The sequence below is a fragment of the Chinchilla lanigera genome, unplaced genomic scaffold (assembly GCF_000276665.1).
Source record: "Chinchilla lanigera isolate Chin_1 unplaced genomic scaffold, ChiLan1.0 scaffold00067, whole genome shotgun sequence".
NCBI lineage: Eukaryota > Metazoa > Chordata > Mammalia > Rodentia > Chinchillidae > Chinchilla > Chinchilla lanigera.
Window position 1 is genome coordinate 901,139 of NW_004955468.1, and position 17,895 is coordinate 919,033.

Consider the following 17,895-nt stretch of genomic DNA (forward strand, 5'->3'; position numbering starts at 1 on the left):
AAAAAAAAAAAAAATGTGGCTACTAGAGCATTTTTGTTTGTTTGTTTGTCTTTTTGAGACAGGGTCTCATTATGCAGTTCAAGCTGGTCTTGAACTCACTTTGTAGCCCAGGCTGGCCTTGAACTCTCAACGATCCTCCTGCCTCAGCCTCCCAAGTTCCGGGATTACAGGCGTGCACCACCAGGCCCGACTTACTAGAGCATTTCAAATGATACATGGTGCTCATCCTGTGTTTCTGCTGGGCAGCGCTGCTCTATGAGGTCAGAAGATAAACTGCAAGGACAGAGAAAGAAAAAGTGACAGAGGAAAGCAGTAGGTTAAAGGGTATTTAAGGAAACATCCACTCACTGCAAGGAGTGGACTTTGGATCCTGATTCAAAGAAACTGCAAAAAATGACCATGTGACAGTTGAACGTTTGAATATTGTCTAGGTATTTCATGACTTAGAGAATGGTGGATACTTCTTGTTTTATTTTTGTTGCTTTGTTTTGGGTTAGGTGTGATAACAGCACTGAGGTCTGTGGAATGCAAGAAAAGTCATGTGAGACCACACATACCGCGTTAGTGTAGATGTGACGGGTCCAGGACAGACGAATTCATAGACATAGAAAGCAGAAGGGTGGTTCCAGGGCTGGGGCAGGAGAATGGGAAGTGACTGCTGAAGGCTATGATGGTTCTTTTTTTGTTTTGTTTTGTTTTGTTTTGTTTGTCTTTTTGAGACAGGATCTCGCTATGCAGTTCAGGCTGGTCTTGAGCTCGCTTTGTTCCCCAGGCTGGCCTTGAACTCACAATAATCCTCCTGCCTCAGCCTCCCGAATGCTGGGATTACAGGCATGTGCCACCATGCCTGGCCTGTTATGGTTCTTTTTTGGAGTGATTAAAATATTCCAAAATTAGACTGTAGTAGTGGTTACACAACTCTGCAAACACACTAAATGCCATTGAATTGTACATTTTTACATGGGTGACTATGGAATATAAATTATATTTCAGTGAAAATGCTTTCAATAAAAAAGGAAGCCATAGCTAGGTATGGAGGCTCAGGTTTATAATCCCAGCACTCCTGGGAGGCTGAGGCAGGAAGATCATGAGTTTGAGCCCAATCTGGGCAACTTTGCAACTTAGCAAGTCTCTGTTTCAAAATAGAAAAATTTTTAAAAGGTTGGGGATGTAGCTCCATGTGAAGGCCCTCGGTTCAAAGCCTGTATCACAGTAAACAAACAAACGAACAAGTTTTCTTTTTCTTTTTGTTACTGGGCATTGACCCAGGACCTTGTGCATGGTAGAGACAAGTGCTCTACCAGCACATCCTCAGCCCTTAAAAAGAAGTCTTCTAGCTGGGGCTATAGCTCAGCAGTGCAGTGCCTGTTCGGCAAGTGCAAGGTCCTGAGTTTGATCCCGGTACCCACAAAATAATAAAAGTCGTCTAATTCAGAGTTACAAAGAAAAATATTTGCAGGTAAAAAAAACAACCCTGAAAACCTTAAGAATACTTACTAACCAGGAATAAATAGTAGCCTAACATATGCTTCAATCATCGGAAAGCTTGGTTTGGTGCAGGGGATTGAACCCAGTTTTTCACACATCTGGGGCAAGAGCTCTGCCACTGAGCCCCCAGAAAACGCTCTCTGACCCGCAGGAGCTGTTGGGGCCCTGTGAAGGACTTCACCGATGGAGACACACTCTGTACACTGTCACAGACACTGCCACCCAGGAAGCACTTGTGAGGTGAGACAATACGCGTGTACTTTTACTGCAGATTTGCATAGGAACGGGGCGCAGAGAGAACATCCGGACAGAAGAGCAGCTCTGCGTGGAGGCGGCAGCCTTTGGAGAGGCTGGAGAGGAGCGGGGATGAGGGTGGGGGCCAGAGTGACCACAACCTTAGCCGTAGGTCTGAACTGCTAGCAAGAGGAAGGTATTCATGTTTAGTTAGTATTACCTATTAATTATTATTATCATTAAGTTAATTTTTAGATTTTTTTTGCCTTTTTGAGACAGGGTCTTGCTGTGCAGTTCAGGCTGGTCTTGAACTCACTTTGTAGTTCAGGCTGGCCTTGAACTCACTTTGTAGTTCAGGCTGGCCTCAAACTCACAATGATCCTCCTGCCTCAGCCTACCAAGTGCCAAGATTACAGGCATGTACCACCATGCCTGGCTTTTTAGCTAATTTTTAAAAGGTGGGTATAGTGGTGCATACTTGTAATCTTAGCTATTTGGGAGGCTGAGGCAGAAGGTTTGCAAGTTCAAGGCCAGCCTGGGCAACTTTGGGAGATTCTGTCTCAAAGTTTAAAAAGGGCGGGGGATGCAGCTCAGAGTAGGTGTCTGACATGCAAAGGGCCTGGGTTCAGTCTCCAGTATTGAGAAACACAAAATAAAAATAAATAAAGTGAATTTGTACATAAATATTCTGCATGACCAAAATATCACCATAAAGAAAGTAAAAATGATAAACCAGAGCTGGGCATAGTTGTGCACACCTGTAATCCCAGCACTCAGGGGGCTGAGGCAGAAAGGATCACTGTGAGTTCAAGGTCAGCCTGAACTACATAGCAAGACCCTGTCTCAAAAAACAAAAACAAAACCAAAACAAAACAAAAAACAAAAAACAAAAAAACCCAGGAAAAATGGGTGCAGCTCTTAGCACTAACAAAGTTCTAATTAGCTTAATATATAAAGAACTAGAAATCAAGAAGGATACCAACTTTCACATAGAAGTAAGCCAAGGAGGGGCTGGGGATTTAGCTCAGTGGCACAGTGCCTGCCTGGTGAGCAGGAGGTCGTGAGTTCAATTCCCAGTGCCGGAAAAAAGCCAAAAAAAAAAAAAAAAGATTCTATCTCAAAAAAGCCCAAGTAAATAAGTAAATGAGCAAGTGAAGGAAATAATCAGTTCACAGAACACGTAATACAAAAGAAATAACATGCAGAGATGCTTAACTGCATTCAGAATAGGAGAAATGGTAGTTAAAACTACATTGTAGGGGCTGGGGATTTAGCTCAGTGGCACAGCACCTGCCTGGCAAGCATGAGGTCGTGAGTTCGATTCCCGGTACTGGAAAAAACAAAACAAAACAAAAAAAAACAAAACCAAAACTACACTGTAGTACCAATTTTCATCTATCAGATTGGCAAACATCCAAAGACTTGATAATGTGGTCTGGCGGCCAGGCTGTGGGGAAACAGCCACTCTCACACGTTACTGAAGGGAAAGGAAATGGAGGGAAATATCTGTCTAGATGACAAATGCTTTATTTTATCCTTTATCCACAAGTCCCATTGCTACTGTTAATTCTTACAGTCCACACTGTAGTCAGGGTTGCCATAGTCATGCGGGTTGTACGCTGCACAAGAGTACAGATTATAGCAGAGACACTGCGTGTTTGCATATGTATTATTGCCGAGTTCCAGAAAATGGAAATAAGTGTTCTGAAGAAGGCTCTAGATGGGCTATTAGCAGTGTCAACTACAATACCATGGTCCATGCAACAAAGCAAGTGTCAATCAACAGAGCATAGGCTATAAATCCTGACAGATATACAAAGTAGAATATTAGGCACCTGGGAAAAAGAATGAGCAAGCTCCTATCACCAGAATATGTTGTTAAGTAATACAGATGAGTGACATAGTACCCAACCTATAGCATGAGAAGGGAGGAAAAAAAGGATATTTATATTTGCATGAAAAAAGGATGGTAATATATTTTTAAAAACCTACTAGGCCCACCACAGTGGTGCATGCTTGTAATCCCAGCACTTGGGAGGCTGAGGCAGGAGGATCATTGTGAGTTCGAGACCCTCCTGGGGTACAAAGTGAGCTCAAGGCCAGCCTGACCTGCATAGTGAGACCTAGTCTCAAAAAAACAAAACAAACCAAAATATCTACTGGAAGGGTTTATGGTAGGGAAAGTGGAGGAGAGACGGGCTGGGAAAGAGGGAGAGGGAGACTTCTCAGTTGTCAGAATCACGCAAATAACTATATATTGAAATGCCAGGCATGGTGGCGCATGCCTGTAATCCCAGCACTCGGGAGGCTGAGGCAGGAGGATCTTTGCGAGTTCAAGGCCAGCCTGGGTTACAAAGTGAGCCAAAGGCCAGCCTGAACTGCTTAGTGAGACCCTGTCTCAAAAAGACACACACACACAAAAATCTATATATTGAAAAATAAAGCAAAGGCATGTTTTCAAGGTGCAGACTGGTTCCGTGACTCCTGAGGTATAATGTTATGTGCACAGCATCAAGCCCTGTGAGGTGGGAGCCCGGTCAGGAGGCTTCGTACCGTTTAACATAAAAATGATGTCAGATGACACTTCAGCTCCTGCACAGGGCACGGCTTCTCTGGCATCTCCCCGACCCCCAACCTCCCCACCAGGGCTTGGCCCCCAGGAGGTGCTCCCTGCCTCAGTGCTCACCAGGCCAGACCAACAGGACTCTGGGCAAGGGCAGTGTGTGCTGGGGCTCTGCTGTGTGAATTCTGATTCCAGCTTTGTCACTTAGTAGCTGGGTGACATTGTGTTCCTGGGGTTTGAATCTTGGGCCTTTGCACTGAGCTACATCCCCAGCCCCTTTATTTTGAGACAGAGTCTCCCTAAGTCACTAAATTACCCAGGCTGGGCTTGTAGTTGTGATCTTCCTGCCTCAGCCTCCCAAGGTGCTAGGAATTACTGTGCTACCATGCCTGATTATGGGTGACCTTGAGCATGTCACTTCAGCACCGTGTGCCTCAGTTTCCACATATTTAGCAATGTAAATTCAAAGCAGTTCTTACTACATAGGGCTGGTATAAAGATCAAATGAGCTAGCTAGGTACGGTGGCGTACGCCTGTAATCCCAGCACTCAGGAGGCTGAGGCAGGAGGATTACTGAAAGTTTGAGGCCAGCTGGGGCTACATAGTAAGGCCTTGTCTCAAACAAAACAAAACAAAACAAAACAAATCTCCCCTAAAATCAGTTGAGCTAATTCATTTTCATACAAGATCTGGCATAGAAGGAGAATATCATAAATATTAGCTCTTCCTCATGAAAGTGAAGAGCTCAGGCATAGTGACATATTCTTTTCTTCCTATCTCTGTCTCCGTCTGTCTCTGTCTGTCTGTCTGTCTCTGTCTCTCTCTTTCTCCCTCCCTCTCCACGGTGCAGGGGTGGAACCCAGAGCCTCCTGCATTCTAGGCAAATGCTGTATCACTGAGCTGCAGTGACATTTGAGAAGCCAGAGGGTTGGGCTGTGAGGTGGAGCCCAAGGAGGGTGGGGGGGGGGTAGGGCGGTCCTGTGCTGGATTCTGACCCCCCAAAAAATCTCTTCAACAAGTAAGAAGTGCATAAGATGTGAGGGTTAGACAGCAGCTTTGTGTCAATGCTCGTTCCCTGATTTGCATAATTGCTTTGTGGTTATGTAAGGCAATGAACTTGTTCTCAGGAAATACGCACTGAAATATTTAGAGGTGATAGAAATCACGCTGGAGTAAATGTGAGAGAATTAGGCCACCTGGGTGCAGGGTACTCAGAAGGTGTACGTGCAGGTTGTACAATCTGCCTATGTTCCTGAAGTTCTTTCCAAATACAGAGTTACAGCGGTGATAGCAAAGGTCTGGCAGGGGTAGGGGGCAGTGGTAGAGTGTGCTTCACACGCATGCAGCCCTAGGTGCCGGCCCAGCATCCTGCCCCACCCAAAAAAACATCTGGTGCCAGGTGTGGCAATGCACATCTGTAATCCCAGCTACTCTGGAGACTGAGGCAGGAGCAGCCCAGATTGGAGGCCAGTGGGAGCAACTCTGCAAGAATAAAGGCTGGGGGTGGAGCTTAGTGGTAGAGCAGTCCTCTAGCATGCACCAGGCCCCGGTTCAGTCACCAATGCTGTATTGCAAACAAACACCTGGTAGCAATAACGGTAATAACCGCGTAATAATAGCGGCTAACATCTCTCAAGTGTCCTCCCCGCCCCGTGGTGCTCCACCACTGAGCTATCTCCCCAGCCCTTTTTTTTTTTTTCCTTTTTGAAACAGGAGCTCAGTGAGTCACTATGTGGTACGAGACAGGCTCCAATTTGCAATCCTGCTGCCTCAGTCTCCCTTAGTTCTGGATTTGCACGCATGCGCTGCCGTGCATCTGCTAAGATGTTCCGAGCACTTATTATGTTCCAGGTATTCTGCCTTCCACAAAGGTGCTATGAGGAGTCTCTGTTATTAGCCTACCCCACTTCCCAGAGGACCTGGAGCGCAGGAAGACCGTGACTTCTCAGGTGCATCACGTCGGATGGCACAGCGGGGATGGGAAAGGGCAGAGGGAGGAGGGCCCAGCTCCCACATGAAGCTGGTTCTGGGCCTTCTCTCCAACCCAGTGAGGGTTACAGGGGAAAGAGACATGATTCCTGGATCCATCCCTGGTCCTTGGTTGGATCCTTGGCAAAAAAAACTTCCTTCAATAAATGAAACTTGAATACAGCTACATTCAATTAGATTCCGAGCCCCGAGAAGGCAGGGGCTGTGTGTGTCTGGATCCTTGCTGGGCCCAGAGGTCAGGACAGAGCTCAGCACACAGAAGAAGCCCAGTACATGCTTATCAGTTGGACCATGTGGATAACGTTATGACTATTAATAACAACAACAGTTCTGTTAATGCCTTTCACCCTCCAAACAATCCCTACCACTGTTTTAACCCCATTTTCCAGATAAGGAAACTGAGCCTTGTGAAAAAGTACCCTGTTCACGGCAGCCAGGAAGGGCATGGCTGACACTTGCAAGCCTACCTGGAGCCTAGGCTCCGAGGCTGCCCCGCACCCACCTTCTGGAAATCTTTCTTGGAGATGAGGCCGCGGGGATCAGTGACATAGTCCTGGAAGGCCTCGGAGCCCACGATGTCCTTGAGCTTCAGGAACATGTCGAAGAACTTAAGGATCATCTCCACGTTGGATGAGGACTCCACGAGCATGTCCACCATCTGCCGGGCGATCATGCCGTTCACCACGTTCCCTGCAGGAGTCCCAGATCAGTGCGGCCCGTTGTGTTGCCTGGTGGAGCCCCCTTCCTGGAGCCCTTCTAGCATGGTCTCTCTCTCCAGCTCCAAAGCCACCCATGGCTCCCCAGGACCCAGTGCTGGTGGGTGCTTCCCTGGCCAGCTCCCAAAGCCTCCCGGCAGAGGGCCGCTGTGCGATCTCTGTCGGCACTCTTTGCCAACCTGCTGACTTTTGCCTTTGGGCACCTTTCTCCTCTCACTAGCTGGGGGAAATCACCAACACAGACAGTGGTGACAGGCTGGGCACGGTGACACACGCCTGTGACAGGCTGGGCACGGTGACACACGCCTGTGTCACATGCTTACAATCCCAGCACTTTGGGAGGCTGAGGCAAGAGGACTGTAAGGTCAAGTCCTGCCTGGACAACTCAGTGAGTCCCTGCCTCAAAATAAAAATAAAAATAAAAATAAAAATAAAACAGCTAGGATGTGGCTCAGTGGTAGAGTGGCCCTTGGTGTAATCCTCAGCGCCACCAAAAAATAAATAAATAAATAAATAAAAATAGCAGTGCTGCTCCAGCACAATCCTATGACAACACTGCAAGGAAAGTGGGCTAAGTATCTGTTTCTACAGATGAGGAAGCTGAGACTCAGAGAAAAATCTCACAGGCAGCTTATGCCATCAATAATGGGGTGGGGGAGGACTTGACCCCAGAGCCACATGACCTCAGCCACCGACACCTGACCTCTGCACTAGTCCAGAGGCCAAGCAGCTCCTAGACAGGGAGGGAAAGCAGAGCTAAGACAACAGGGTGGGGACAGACTGGCTCCAGCCTCTTTAGTATCTTTAAATTTTAATGCAATCTCAAATTTGCATAAAAGCTGCAAAAACAGTGTAACCCAAGCAGTCTGGGAGGCTGAGTTAAGAGGATCACAAGTTTATGCACAACCAGGCAACCCTGTCTCAAAAAATAAAAAAAGGTTTCGGGATGTAGGTCAGTGTGAAGACTCTGGGTTCAACCCTCAATATAATCCATCCATCAATCAATCAATATCCATCTTCTAATTTTTGGAAGCTAATGACTACATACCAAAAGCCTTGAAAAACCACAGGAGGGTTTCTCATGGAAACATTGTTTATTTTCTTTATTTATTTTTGGTACCTGGAATCAAACTCAGGACCTCAGGGTTGCCAGGCAGGCAGAGCTGACCTAAGTCATGGCAACATTGTAATAGCAGAATTGATTTTGCTATTTTGTTAATTTCACTGGTGCATTTCAGATATACCAAATATTTTTTAAAGCACTTGAGGGTGATCCCCGCTGCCCACTGTGCCTCAGGAATGCTGACCCTGTTTCCTTCCAAAGGAGCAAAATAAAATAAGTGTTTCTTGGTTTAGGTCCAAAGAAGACACAAAAATGTAAGTCCTGTGGTGGTGGGGGGCAATTGCAACCTTTTTGATGCCAAACAGAACTCATATTACTCTTCTGTGTACCTTTATTCCTCCTCAGAGATGGCAGAAGATTCTGTCATTTAAGGTCTGGGGCAAAACTGCAACCCTAGTAAACTGGTAAGAACAGATACTACATTTGATCTTAGCCAAAACACTGAAAAGCGATTTTTAAAAAAAAAAAAAATCCAGGAGAAGACCACAGAAAACTGAATTAAAGAAAGCTTGAGACTCTTATTTATTTATTTATTTATTTATTTATTTATTTATTTATTCTTATTATAGGGTCTCACTATGTAGAGTTCAGGCTGGCCTTGAACTCAGGGTTATCCTGCTGCCTCAGCCTCCCAAGTGCTGGGATTGTAAGCATGTGCCACCACCCATGTCCAAAATTAGATTTTTTTTATCTTTTTGAGACAAGGTCTTGCTATGTGGTTCAGGCTGGCCTTGCTTGAGCTCACTTTGTAGCACAGGCTGGTCTCAAACTGCAACGATTCTCCTGCCTCAGCCTCCAGAGTGCTGGGATTCCAAGTGTGCACCACCACGTCCTGCTCAAACTTAGGTCTTTTAAGTTTCATAAAACCACTAATAGCCTTGAAAGCTTTGATGGCTTTTCATTAATAATATATTCAGATGATGATGATAAAGTGTTTGAATGTTAGACTCAGTATCAGCAAATTTATTTACAGGGAAATTAAATGAGGAGAAATTATAAGAATTAGCCACTGTATTTATAGAAAATAGAAAGAATAATGAAAACAATGACCTTGGTTTTTTAAGACTGATGGTAGTATGTTTACTATAATAAGACAGCTATATTTAACTAATCATATTTTTGTTACTGTGCTTCTGCACCTGTTCGGACTGTCTTTTTTTAAACTGCCATTTGTGTTGCTACCATGTAATTAGTAAGTATTCTACCTTCTCATGTTTAGCTAGTGACAGAGTTTACGTCTCTTTGGGTAACTGTCACAGCACTGAACTAAACTTATTTTGCAATGTGGAATTCTTGACTTAAATTAATGTATAAATATATCCAAAAAGCAGTGTTTTCTATGGTTGTGAGAGGGCCGAGGATGTAGCTCAGTGTCACAAGCACCTGCCTGGCAAGCACAAGCTCCTGAGTTTGATTCCCAGTATCAACAACAAAACAAAACAACAAACAAACAAACATCTATGGTTGTTAAAGTTATACAGATATTACCTCAAGCATGTGCACACTACTATCACTGTTTCTCTGAGATATTTCTACATTCTAAATATTAAATACTATTTTTCATTCTAATATTCATTTAGAAGTAATGATTGTAATATTAATTTTTTTTTTGTCTTTTTGAGACAAGGTCTCACCCTATGCAGTTCAGGCTGGCCTTAAACTCACTTATGTAGCCCAGGTTGGCCTCAAACTTGCAGCGATCCTCTTGCCTCAGCCTCCTGAGTGCTGGGATTACAGGCATGTGCCACCATACCCGGCTGTAACATTAATATGATTTTGGTTGTTTCAGTGTTTAAACATGAAAATCCACTTCATCTCATAAAGAACTAAATATAAAAAAAAAAAAAATTTAAGAAACCACTTGAATATCCATCAGTAGGTGTTTTAATTAAAGGAACCACTGTCAGCCAAGCCCTGAAGGGCCAGAGATATAGCTCAGTGGCACAAGCACCTGCCTGACAAGCACAAGATCCTGAATTCAATTCCTGATACCAAAAAAACAGTCTCCTTAATATTAATGTTTCCAGTCGGGTGTGGAGGATTGCCACAAGTTCAAGGTCAGCCTGGGCTACATTGTGAGTTCAGTGGCAGCCGGAACTGTACAATGAGACCCTGTCTCAAAAATCCCCTCCCCCAAAATTGTTTCCTAATTGTTTTATTAATTAGTGAAGAAAATGGTTTCATTTGGCTAAGTCTTGGAGATATTTGTTATACAGCAAAAGCTAACTGACATAGTTAAATATTAATATAAATTACATCAGTACCTTTAAAATAAATATTAAGTATATAAATAAATAAAAAACTATCCAGTGCACCCATCCTATTATGATTTCTCTGGGGAACTAGTAATTCACTATTCACACAGCCAGGTCCTGGCCCACAGTCAGTGTTTGCTGAACTCACTGCTGCAAAGCTTTCATCAGCTCACAGACCCTGGCTTGATGTCAGATGGGGCGGAGGGTTAGGGTCTCCTGGGTCCCTGAGCCACCCTCCAGCTTGTCTGAACCTTCGTACCCCACCTCCACCCTCCAGGTGTTTACCTTCTAGTAACGACAGCAGCATCACCACCATGTCCTTCTGCAGATCCAGCAGCTCCTTCAACAGCTCAATCTGGCTCGAGTCCTAGGGTCCCACACCCCAGCTGTGTGAGGCTTTGTTTCTGCAGAGAGGCCTCCCCCACCTCCAGCTGCTTCTGCCCTCCTCATCTACCCAGTCGGGCCTAAGACCGCCTTCTTCTCCCTTCTTACCTCCGAGGGGACCCGAGTCCAGACATGTTCCTCGGAAGCAAGGGAGGGAGCAGAGAGACAAGATTGTGGGGGTGGGGCTGGCACTTAGGGGAAGCTGGCCCAGCAGGTGATGTGAGCACACAGGGCTGGCAGACAAGGAGGACCAGGAGGCCTGGCAAGCAGACATTCGGAGCAGAGAGAGGCACAGGCAGACAGGGACAGACACAACAAGAAGAGTCCAGCACCGTGCCTGGCCTATAGGGGGTGCTCGACACATGTATATGGAATATGGTGTGTGATGGGGAGAGTGAGACTCGAGCTCAGGAGGAAGGCCGGGGAGATGGTCTGGCACTCTCTGGTAAGCCACTGGGGGGAATATATACGGCAGCACATTGCATCCACTGCCATAGAGCTTCATGGAAGACATGGAAACTTCCAGCACAAAGTTCCACCTCATGACATTTGTTATTAGGTTAGAACATATAATTTCCAGTGGATTTTTTTTTTCGTCTTTTGAGACAAGGTCTCACTAAGTAGACCAGACTGGTCTCAGACTCACAGTCCTCCTGCCTCAGGCCCTGCATTGCTGGGATTACCAACATGTGCTACCATGCTCAATAATATGTGAGTTCTATTTACTTATTTATTTATTCATTCATTTATTTATTTATTTTTGACCTGGGACTCGAACTCAGGACCTCAAGCTTCGCAGGCAGGCACTGTGCCACTGAGCTACATCCCCGGCCCAATATGTGACTATTTTTGATCCACACACAGGGTCAAAGAATAATTTCATATGGTTCCACCTAATGAAAAGGAAAGGGCTGGGAAGGAGACTGGATAAATGGGATGTAAGGCTCCTTCCACTTCACATCACATTTATCCACCTCAGGCTAGTTCCAGGAGTTGCTGATTCTGAGCCTAACACTTTTCCACAGCCGCAAAGCTCTGCATTGTTTGTTTGTTCGTTTGCAATGTAGGGGATTGAACCCAGGAAGTGCTGAGCTACATCCCCAGCCCTTTTCATTTCTAAATTTTGAGACAGAGTCTCACTAGGTTGGCCGTGACCTTACAATCCGCCTGCCTCAGCCTTGCAAAGTAGCCGGTATATCAGGCATGCACCACTGCACCCCACTCAGAGCTGTTTTCTAAGCTTCCAATATCCCAGGATCTGAAGAATCTGAAGTTTGTGTCTGTTTATAATGTAGTCCCCCTCTTCTCTTAATACTTGAATTTTCAACTGGTTGTCCTCAGTCTCACCCTCAGAGCCCTTGGGGGTAACCCCACCTCCAGGTTGTAGGGTGGGTATGTGACAAGATCTGGCCAATCAGAGCTTTCTTTTCTCTGGCTACAATAACTGGTTCAGGGTTGGGCTTTGACACAGTAGTCCATATCAGAGAAAACCTCAGGTCTTTTTGTGGCTCTAAGGAAAGAGGTGTTCTCTTCCTTCTGCACCTGTCAGTGGGGTGAATAGAAGCCAGAGGCATTTTTTTTCTCCAGCTCGTGTGAAAAGCCTGCTTGAGAAGGAAGCCAAAGAGAAGACACATTTCTGCTGACCTTATTCAAAGCCTTGGATCTGTAATGTAAACTGATAGATTGCTTTTCCCCCCTTAAATCACCATTTTGCATTGGATTTCTATCACTTAACCTAGACCTGGCCCGTGGCTGATGAAATAATGCTGCAAGATTTGGAAGTCTATTTCCACTAGCATTTTATGAACACATCAGCATCACAACTTCCGCTACACTGATACTGAGGAACTGAATTCCTGTCAGGTAACTCTTCAAAAAGTCAGAGGACACTAGATTAGAAAAAGGTCCCTTTCCTCAAGACAGTTCCGGCTGGGAACTTGTAGTACATGTACGTAAGAATACTTTACTGCCATCTGCTGGTAAATTACTGAAACACACACACACATAGTGTCTAGAATGTCTTCAGAGGTCATGCCTTTACGCAGCGTACAGCCCATCCAACTGTATATGCGAACCTTGAACATGTTTACCAAACACAAGCAGAGCAAATGAAGTGTTTGCAAAGCAGATAAGGCTGCAAAAGCGCAAGGGTGGTAGAGAAAAGGGGAACACAAGGATTTTAGAGACTGGATTTGAGCCTCTGCAGGGACCTTACATCATGGATGCCCGGCATGGGAGGAGTCATCTGCCGCAGGCAGGATAAAGAAGCAACATTTATCTGATCTACCCCTGATCTAGAAAGCTGCGCCCATCCCATCCTTAGGTCTGAGTCTAAGATGACCTCGTTAGAGAGAAAAGAACACCAATCAAAGAGGAGCTCTGGTCAGAAGGGGTGGGGCCCAAAACATAAAATCACTGGTTGTGTAAGTGGGAAACAAGCTGATTGGTCGCCGAAGGGGCGGGGTCATGTCGAAAGCCAATCCAGAAGGAAGATGGATTTGGCCCTGAGGAGGGAACCAGTCTGGAACACGCCAGAAACTAACCAATGGCAGAAGACTTGGAAACTGGGCAGCTAGGGGATGCTCGGAAGCTGGTGCATGAAGGACAAAGGGGCCCAAACCTGAGCGAGCTTCATCATCATGTGGGCAAACACATGCAGGAATCCCACGACGGCGTCCCAGAGGCGGCTGTGCGCCAGGCTCTGCTGGTTCCCAGTGCAGGGGCCCTGGGGGCAGAGCGCTGAGTGAGCCCCGGCAAGGCCTGTGTGCAGGACTCCTCCGCCGTGCTGCCTCTCCCCAGCCCAGCCCTACCTGTATGTACTCGGTGAGGCTGTTGAACACTTGTTTAGCTACCGACATGGCCTTGGAGAAGTTCCTTTTGCCCTGCTCCTCAATGACGTCCTTGCCGGAGTAGTACCAGTAGAAGTCGCTGATGGACTCCTGGAGGGAGGGGGCAGGGGTGAGCGGAGGTGGCCCAGCCGAGGTCCCACGCCCCGGCCCCGGCTCGGGTCCCACGTGCAGAGCCTCACGTGCCTACCTGCAGCCGCAGGAGGTAGTCCACTGTGCAGATTATGATGTTAATAGTGGTCGTGTTCCCTGTCTGGGTCCTTAGATAGTTCTGGAAATCTAAGGAAATTAAAAGTCATTAATTCATTGAGCACCTAATGTGCTGGGAGAGGATGCAGGCAATGGCTTATTCTTTATTTATTTTTTATTTTTTTTATTTTTTTGGTGCTAGGAATCGAGCTCAGGGCTTCACCCTTTTTGCTAGACTTGTTCATTCCTTTATGCAGTATTTATTGAGTGCCTATTGTATGCCAGAGGTGTATAATAATTAATTCATTTAATATTTACCAAGTACTTACTATTGTCAGAAGAAAATGGGGGATTATCTATTTACCTAAAAACATCACAGGGCTGTAATCACAGCACCCTGGGAAGCTGAGGAAGGAGGATGCCAAGTTTGAGTCCCACCTGGGCAACTTAACTTAGTGAGACCCTGTCTCAAAATAAAGGGCTGGGGATGTAACTCAGTCCAAAGGCCCTGAGTTCAATCCCTAGTACTGCCAACAAAATAAAATAAAATAAACTATTGGGGCTGGGGATTTGCTCAGTGGCACAGCACCTTCCTGGCAAGCGCAAGATTGTGAGTTTGATTCCTGGTACCGGAAGAAAAACAAAAACAAACAAAAAATAAAATAAAATAAAATAAAACAAACTATTACTGAAGGCATATTATGTCTCAGATATAATGAAGGGTCAATTATTTAGTCTGTCGTTTTCCCCCAACAAATAGTTATTGAGTTCCTACTATATAGCAGGGGAAAATAGATATTAAGTCCTCCATTTATTTTCAAAAATCTTTATTGAATGCCAACTGCCTGTGTGCTAAGGAAGATGGAAGCCTGGTCATTTATTCATTGCTTTCTACAACAATATTGAGCATCTTGTAAAAAACAGGAAGTTAAGGATTCGTCAGTCATTCAACATATTTTCAGTTGAGTGTAACTATACGCTAACAGGAAGTGAAGACTGTCACTTATTCTTTAGTACAATGAATTTATTGAGTATTTATTATGTGTGAAGGACAATTCTAGCAGAGGATATGGTGTCAAAGTTCCTGCTCTTGGATATATTCTTATGGAGTTCACATTCTTACATACATTTACATCCTTCTGTAAGTTTATATCCTTGTGCAGTAATTTTCAAGTCTTTTCTAACTATAATCTACAGCAGATGCCTGTAATCCCAGCACTCAGGTGGCTGAGGCAGGAGGATCCTTGTGAGTTCAAGACCAGCCTGAACTGCATTGTGAGACCCTGTCTAAAAAAAAAAAAAAAAAAAGCCAGGCGTGGTGGTGCACACCTGTAATCCTAGCACTCAGGAGGCTGAGGCAAGAGGATCATTGTGAGTTTGAGACCAGCTTGGGCTACAAAGTGAGTTCAAGGCCAGCTTGAACTGTATAGGGAGACCCTGTCTCAAAAAGACCAAAAAAACCACAAACAAACAAAAAATCTACAGCAGAGAAACCATTTTACACTGAGGCCCAGTACATGTGTTCAATCTGAAATCGTAACCATACTTGAAACAGAAGTTGCACAAGCCCTTTCTCTGTGCCAAGCATTTTGGCATTTTTTCCCTTTCCTGTACTGTTAACTACAAAAGCATTCTGACCGCAGCTCACTAACTTTGTGGTCCTCAACCCTGGCTACACATTACAAACATGCAGAGGTTTAACTATCCCCAGTACTGTGGCTCCACATCAGATCAATTAAATTAGAATCTCGGGGTGAAACCTGGGCGACTGCATCTTTGAACACCCCCACTCATGCCCATGTTAGGATGGGGACCTCCGCTTTAAACTGATCCTCAAACCTTAAGTGTGTTGGTTTCTACTATTTGAAGAACACTGTTCTGCGGCAGGCAGTTGTAAGTGGAGTGGTGGGTGCTTGCAGTCATCAGACCTTTCTACTCAGTGCACGAGAGGTCCTAGAATAATGACGGATATAGATATCCTTCATGGGGGTGGAGCTGGGGGTACGGGGCAGAGTGTTCAGAGATGGGGGAAGCCCAAGGGGAGCCCAGGTAGTCAAGGAGGACTCCCTGGAGGAGGAGACTTCTCAGACAGCTGAGATCTGCAAGATAAGCGGGAGTTAGCAGTGCAGATGCCTAGCTGTGACCTCAGGCAAATGATTGAACCTCTCTCTGTGGCATAGACTATGCCTCAGTTCCTCTCATGTAAATGAGGATCACAGCAGACCCTACTTTACAGAGCTGCTGTGAGGTTTTAATGCATATTCAGAGTAAGTGCTCAATTTAAGCACTAGCTCTTTCAGTTTTTAAAAATATTTACTTTATCTATTTTTGGTGCTGAAGATGGAACCCAGGGCCTTGTCCATGCTAGCCAGGTGCCCTGGCTACAGCATTATCTGTTCTTAGAGGGCCATAAGGTCAGTAAGAACTGTACTCCAGAACCCTGACTCTCAAAGTGGGGTCCTCAGACTGCAGCATCACATCTGGAAATGTGTTAGGAGTGTGAATTCCTGAGCTCCACCCAAAGTGTCTATGTCAGAAATTCTAAGGTGCCATTCTGAAACCTACAGTTTAACAAGGCCCCAGGCGGTTCTGATTTAACAAGGCAGGTTTAAGAACTATGGTACTGCACTACCATAGATACATTTGCCAGATGACTAATGAATGCGTCTAATTATGAAGGCAACAAAAATGGGCATCAGTTGAACCCTGTGGATGTTTATAGCAGGTCACGTTGCACAGGATGGCTTTCACGGCTCTTGGAAGTTTTCCCCACCTTAAAGTTTCTCCTTCCACCTAGCGCTGCTGTAGATGCCTCAGTCACTGCATTATGCCCAGCTGGCTGGGCTTCCCCCTGTGCCTGGTCTCATGTCACAGATGACATACATGCTCAAATACTTAGGATTTTATGAGCAAATGCACAAGCTTTCTCATCAACTCTTTTTTCTAACTCCTTTAGATTGTGTTAACTTAAATTGCTAAATTGTGCTTATTAAATTGGACTATCTACATGAATTGTTAGATATAAACTCCTGTAAAGAATTCACACAACTGAGAACACTGTCACAGACATGTGCAAATAAGCAAGGAACAAATCTTTTGTCTCTTTGAAAGGCAGTGAATACTCAAGACGTACAAGATGTCTGAGATTAGAAAGATATCTCAAACATTTATTTGATCGGGCAGTTAGTGAATCTACATATTTAGGCAAGGGAATGGATTGAAAATGTGTTGGGAGAAAGAAATCCCACCCATAAGAACATTTTCATTTTTAAAAGTCATAGACCACTAGGCCTGGTGGTACACTCTAATCTCAGAACTCTAGGAGGCTGAGGCAGGAAGATCATGAGTTCAAGCCAAATACGGGCAATTTGGTGATTTAGTGAGACCTAGTTGCAAAATAAAAATTAATAAAGGGCTGGAGATGTAGATCAGTGTGAAAGCCCTGGGTTCAATTCTCAGTACCATGAAAACAAAACAAGTCTTAAACCCAGGGCATAAAATTTATTTTAAATCCCAAGGGCTGATTCCACCTTCATTGAAATTTAACAATGAAAATCTCAATGACATGGTACAAAGGTATTTAATGAACCTTGTAGAAAGACTCATTGCAGATACAGTTACTGAGAATGTGGAGCAATGGATCATATTTTCCTTTTGTTGAAAAGAGGGGAGATTGAAGATGTTTACAAATAATACACCTTAATGAGCCCTACTAGCTAAACGGGGTGAAAGTTCCATGGAAATTAGATTGTTTCTCTCTTTTTCTTTCCTTTCTTTTTTCTTCTGTGTAGGGTACTGGGTGGAAGTTAGATTTCTTATCATGAAAGTTAATTTTCAAGTAGTCTATAATTTCATAAGCACCTGCCAAGTGTTATAACCACAACCTTGAGCGTATAGATGTTTATCATAGGAAACGGCATTGGGTAGCTCATTTGGTGTACACAAGTTTGTGTGTGTGTGGTATTGGAGATTGGACCCAGGATGTCATACGCACTAGGAGGCTGTTACAGAGAATTTTACTGTTGCTTTAATGTTCTAAGCTTTGTGTGCCATAAAAGGTTATATTTTCTCATCAGCAGTGTGTTTAATTAACTTGCTGCGCCATCCT

The 17,895-nt window shown here is 44.8% G+C and overlaps 1 protein-coding gene across 1 annotated transcript in view; it reads right to left on the bottom strand.

The window, feature by feature from the left end:
• The window catches only part of Ryr1 (ryanodine receptor 1 (skeletal)), a gene marked incomplete in the record, with an annotated part of 120,312 nt that overhangs the window by 21,332 nt on the left and 81,085 nt on the right, over positions 1 to 17,895 (bottom strand). The window contains 5 exon segments of the mRNA XM_013522408.1: positions 6,777 to 6,964; positions 10,654 to 10,735; positions 13,373 to 13,477; positions 13,563 to 13,691; positions 13,789 to 13,877. Of these exon segments, the coding sequence (XP_013377862.1) occupies positions 6,777 to 6,964; positions 10,654 to 10,735; positions 13,373 to 13,477; positions 13,563 to 13,691; positions 13,789 to 13,877 (593 nt within the window).